Source organism: Rhodotorula graminis (assembly GCF_001329695.1).
Source record: "Rhodotorula graminis WP1 unplaced genomic scaffold RHOBAscaffold_10, whole genome shotgun sequence".
NCBI classification, from domain to species: Eukaryota; Fungi; Basidiomycota; class Microbotryomycetes; order Sporidiobolales; family Sporidiobolaceae; genus Rhodotorula; species Rhodotorula graminis.
In genome coordinates this window covers 1-4,943 of record NW_017264937.1, presented here as the reverse complement: position 1 = coordinate 4,943, position 4,943 = coordinate 1, and the positions used below count along the sequence as shown (strand labels likewise).

Below are 4,943 nucleotides of genomic sequence, written 5' to 3'. Positions count from 1 at the left end.
TCTTGGTGTTATATTATGAGTCGGCCTATACACCTCGTGCGTGCGCCCTCCCAAGTCCCCTCTCTCTGCAGGACCCTCACTCACCTCGTCCTCGTCCTCGTCCACCCGCCTCTCGCCCGCTCCTCCCAACCTCGGTCTACCTCGCACACCGCACTACCCACTGCACCCACTCGACCAGCAGACGTCGCCTAGCACCCGTCATACCCACATCCCGCCCTGAACCATGTCCGTCAACGTGCTCTCCCACCCGATCGTCCAGGCCAAGCTCTCCGAGCTGCGCGACGCCCGCACCAGCTCGCACCGCTTCCGCGCCCTCGTCAAGGAACTGTCGACCGTGCTCGGCATCGAGGCGTCGAGGGACCTGCCCGTCAAGGACGTGCCCGGCGTGAGTCGTCGCTTCCTCCTCGCGCCCCCACACGTGCCCCTCGCCGTCGCAGTCCGAGCTGCGACGCAGCGGCTGCTCGATCAGGAGGTCGGCCAGGACGAAGCGACACGGGCAGAAGCACCAGACTAACCCCTGCCTCCTCGCGACAGCTCAAGAGCCCGATTGCCTCGTTCACGGGCAAGGCCATTGCTCCTCGCGTCGGCCTCACGCCCATCCTGCGCGCCGGCATCGGCATGACCGACCGTGCGTCCCGCTCTCATTGCTGGCCGAGTCAGGGTCGTTGCTCACTTCGCCCTTGACGTCCGCAGCCATGCTCGACCTCTTCCCCGACGCGTCCGTCTTCTACCTCGGCCTCTTCCGCGAGAAGGTGTCTCTCCAGCCCGTCGAATACGTGCGTGGCGCTTTCTCTACCTCTCTCTTGATGGAGCGACGCCACTGACACTTTGAGCGAGGCACACAGTACCAGAAGCTGCCCAAGACGGTCACGGTCGACACGCTCTTCCTCCTCGACCCGCTCATCGCCACCGGTGGCACCGCCATCGCCGCCATCTCTATCCTTGTGCGTCGCGGTCTCTTCTCCCAGGCCTCTGCACGTTCTCGTCGAGCGTGCTCAGCCTCCATCGTGCGCGCCCTCGGTTCGTCACTGACTCTCTCGCACGGACCTCCCTCGTCGCAGCTCGACTGGGGCCTCGACGTGTCGCAGATCAAGCTCTTGTGCATCCTCGGCTCCAAGCCGGGCCTGCAAAAGGTCGCAGAGGCGTACCCCGGGCTCGACATCTACGCGTGCGCGGTCGACGAGGAGGTGCGTCCCTCTCTTTCCCTCCTCTGGCCGGGCCGGGCTCTTGCCTGCTGTGCGGCAGCATGATGCTGACGCGTCCCTGTTCTCGCAGCTGACCGAGGACGGCTACATCGTGCCCGGACTCGGCGACTCGGGCGACCGCCTCTTCTCGACGCAGCCCTGAGCTCGCGCCTCTCGAGCGTTCTTGTGCCCCTCTCTGTCTCTCTCTGGGTTCTCGAGCTGTCGTCAATTGCAACTAGACTCTTTCGCAGTGCCCTCCTCGAGCGCAATCGGCGACCACGAGCCCGTGAAAGCGCGAAAGCGGAGCGACCCCGGAGAGGTCCGACCGCAGGCAAGCGACTTGAGCAGCTTTCTCTCTCGTGCGAGGCGCTCGACCGACCGAGATGTGACATGTACAGAATTGCACTGCTCGTCTACGACAAGAGGCAAAGGGCCGGGCTCAGAGCTTGTCGACCTTCCACAAGTCGTCGCCGAGGAAGGCGACGTTCTCGACGCCAATGTCCTTGTTGAGGTCGCGGATGTCGTTGGTCGACATCTTGGTGAGGCCGATCGCGAGCGGGTGCTCCTTGCCGTACGCGTACACGGCGACGGGCGTGCCCGACGGGATGTTGTGCTCCGAGGGCGGGAGGTAACCCGTCGCCGACGTCATGCCGGGGCTGTGGGCAGGGTGCGGGCAAGAGTAAGCGTCGAGTCCATTGCGAGGGGGAACAGAGGCGAGCGGCGCCGACGCTGAGAGCAGGGAGGGATCGAGGACGCACCACATGATGTTGGCGCCCGAGAGGACGAACTTGATGGCGCCGCGGTCGACGCCGACTCGAGGAAGCATGCCGGGGACTGGGAGTGCGTGACGAGTGAGTGAGTAGGCCTTTACGCATGTGGGAGGAGGGAGAGGGGAGGGAGAGAGGACGCACAGCGGTGGAGGACCTTGAGGGTCGGGTAGAACGGGCCGTCAAAGTGCTGGAAGAAGAGGGGCTCGCCGTGGACGGCATAGATCGAGATGTGCTCCCGGCTGCAGTGACGACAGAGAGTCAGTCGAAAGTTTCGCAGAGAGCGCAAGAGGGAGACAGAGAGAGGGGGAGACGCACCACTTGATGAGCGACAGCGTCTCCTTCTTGGGCCAGATGAGGTCGAGGACGGTCAGGCCCTCGTCGTCGGCCGCACCTGCGTCACCGTCTGCTGCTGCCGCTGCCGGACCCGCACTCGCCGGTGCGGCGGGCTCGTCGTCGCCTCCCCTCCTTCCGCCCTTCTTGCCGCCCTTTGCGCCCTTGTCCTTCTTGCCCGCCTTCTTGCCCCGCTTGCCACCTGCGTCGTCGTCCTCGGCGTCCGAGTCGGCGGTCGCGGCGGGTGCGGGAGCTGGTGCGGCGGCGGCGGCGGCCGGTGCCGACGAGGTCGAGGGGACGGCGGGGAGGGCGAGGAAGGGGAGCTGCTCGAGGACCTTGTTGCGAATGTTGCGCTGTGCCGACGTCTTCATCGGGGCATTGCCCGCGATGTGCTCCTTGGGCTGGAAGCTACTCGCAGTGGGGTCGGCGAGTTTCGAGAGGGACGAAAGGGGGAGCGATGAGGAGGGGGAGAGGGAGGAGGGGAGGCAGGGACAGGTCAGCGCAGGACTCGGCGTGGTCCTGGGAGTCTAGGAAAGGGCCACGCACTTCTTGAACATGGCTCTCGGGTGTGTCGAAGCGAGAGAGGTCGACAGCTCGACGTCGTCGGTCCCGCTCACCTCTTGGTTCGACCCTCGACGCTCGCCTCTTGCTTCTGCAGCCTCGAACGAGCTATAGACTGGACCGAGCCTCTACCTGTGAGCCCCTCGCCTTCCTCCCGCAACCTCGCCTGTCCTCGTCGCCAACCTCGTCCCCCCTCCGCCTCCTCATCTCTCCAGCTCTTTCCCTCGACAGTCCGGCTGATTCCCTGCTTCCCACGTCTCGCAGACTCTCCCCAACCGTACCCACTTTCGACCCCTGCCCCGTCATGCCGCCCAAGCCCAAGGGCCTCAAGGCGTCCAAGCGCGCTGCGCCCGTCGACCCGGCCACGCTCGCCAACGACACGTCCGACAACAAGGCCGTCGACCTCAACCAGGCCAAGACGGCGCCCCTCGACGACGACGCCCTCACGCTCGCCGACCTGTTCGAGCTCCGCACCTCGGTCCTCGAGATCCTGTACCCGTTCCCGACCTCGCTCACCCTCGACGACGCCGACCCGGACCGCCTCGACGAGGCGCGCTCGTTCCTGCGCGGTATCCTCCACGGCTGCGCAGCTCTCGAGCCCCTCGTCACCAAGTTTGACGAGGCCAAGGACGGCGGGCCCGACTCGGAGCGCGACAAGCGCGCCGCCGATCTGGGCGCCGACAAGCTCGACGCGTTGGGCGTGTCGGACGCGCTCGCCGAGGGCCACCTCCTGTTCCTTCAGGGGTTCGCCCTCCACTACCTCGGCGAGCTGTTTGAGCCGCCCGAGCACGTCGTCGGCGCCGCGTCGGCCGCCGTCCGCAACGCCGCCGGGTCCAAGCGCCGCAAGATCGACGTGCGCGAGCCGCAGACCCGCGTCGAGTGGATCGCCGCCGCGTACCAGCGGCTCGACCGCCTCGTCGACGGCGTCATCACCCAGTCCCACTCGACCACGTCGGGCGACGGCGCCGACGCCGACGCGCTCGTCGCGCTCGCCCGCGGCCAGTACTGGCTCGCGGTCGCGCGCTACATCGACGAGTTGTCGGGCGCAGAAGGTGCAGGTCGCGACGACGACGACGAGCAGCTCGCCGAGCTCGTCGAGGACGACTGGGCCAAGCTCTGGAGCTCGCTCGAGTCGGTCGGCGGGTACCAGCCCGAGCGCGCCGAGGGCCAGTACCACGACTTTGACGACTCGTTCTTCGCCGTCTCGCGAGCGGCGGCTGCGCGCATCGCGCTCGTCGAGGGCAACGTCGGCGGCGACCGCGAGGCGTCGCTCGAGGAGCTCGACACGGCGGTTCAAGCCCTCGAGCGGTACAAGGGCCACGCGCTCGGCGCCGAGGACCACGCACGGCACGCGTTCGTCGTCGATGTCGTCATCGCCGACGCCAAGGCGTCCAAGTTCCTCCTGCTCGAGGACGCCGTCGAGGCCAAGTTCCGCCCCGACGCCGACGATGCGGCCGAGGACGACGAGGACGACGACGCCGAGGTGACGCCCTTGCCGCTCGACGCCGAGGAGGTCGTGACGGCAAAGAGCGCGAGCGAGGAAGGTGCGCCCGCCGGCTCTCTCTCTCGCATCTCTCATACTCTCGAGCGCCTCACTGATTCGCCTTGTTTCTCGCTCGTACAGCCATCTCTGCCCTTCGATCGACGCTCGATGCCTACGCCAAACTCGCCAAGGACGTCGCGCATCCGTCGGCCAAGGCGGCGCAGTACCGCAAGGTCCGTCCTCTCGTTCTCGCTCTCGCCTCGGGGCCGGCCACTTACGAACCCTCCCTCCCGCACGTCTGCTCCTCTTCCTTCCCCTCACTCGCCTCGCCGACGCTCTCGACCCCGTGACACGCACAGCTCGAGGAGGTGCTCCTCGTCTCGTCGGCGCTCGTCAACCCGGACGAGAAGGACAAGGCGGCGGCGGTTGAAGCCGAGATTGAGCAGGTGCGCAAGGACGGCGGAATGGGTGCCGAAGCGGGCGAGGGCACTGGCGAGGAGGCAGACAAGTAGAGCGACGGCGAGCTGTCCAGATGCAACGTCGACCGTCGAGCATCATGTCGCGAGGGCTCGGTCTGCTCGAGAAAGCGCCGTGTACTCTCTTGCTCTCGAGAGA

At 66.9% G+C, this 4,943-nt stretch overlaps 3 protein-coding genes across 3 annotated transcripts; 2 read left to right on the top strand and 1 right to left on the bottom strand.

Moving 5' to 3' along the window:
• Window positions 1-223: 223 nt before the first annotated feature.
• RHOBADRAFT_45425 (uncharacterized protein) lies at window positions 224-1,347 on the top strand (the record flags this gene model as incomplete). The annotated part of the gene is made up of 6 exons (XM_018414604.1): window positions 224-385; window positions 535-628; window positions 694-776; window positions 846-944; window positions 1,062-1,187; window positions 1,276-1,347. 6 exons carry the CDS (start codon window positions 224-226, stop codon window positions 1,345-1,347), a joined length of 636 nt encoding a protein of 211 aa, XP_018269511.1.
• A 276-nt stretch (window positions 1,348-1,623) lies between these two features.
• On the bottom strand, window positions 1,624-2,691 carry RHOBADRAFT_16585 (uncharacterized protein; the record flags this gene model as incomplete). The annotated part of the gene is made up of 5 exons (XM_018412326.1): window positions 1,624-1,840; window positions 1,943-2,018; window positions 2,096-2,193; window positions 2,270-2,328; window positions 2,584-2,691. Coding segments are annotated over 5 exons (558 nt in total), but the record flags the coding sequence as incomplete, so codon positions are not given.
• A 458-nt stretch (window positions 2,692-3,149) lies between these two features.
• On the top strand, window positions 3,150-4,885 carry RHOBADRAFT_54684 (uncharacterized protein; the record flags this gene model as incomplete). Its single annotated transcript, XM_018417448.1, has 3 exons — window positions 3,150-4,389; window positions 4,470-4,561; window positions 4,688-4,885. The coding sequence occupies 3 exons, from the start codon at window positions 3,150-3,152 to the stop codon at window positions 4,838-4,840; spliced, it is 1,485 nt and encodes a 494-aa protein (XP_018269509.1). The 3' UTR covers window positions 4,841-4,885.
• Between the last annotated feature and the right edge of the window lie 58 nt (window positions 4,886-4,943).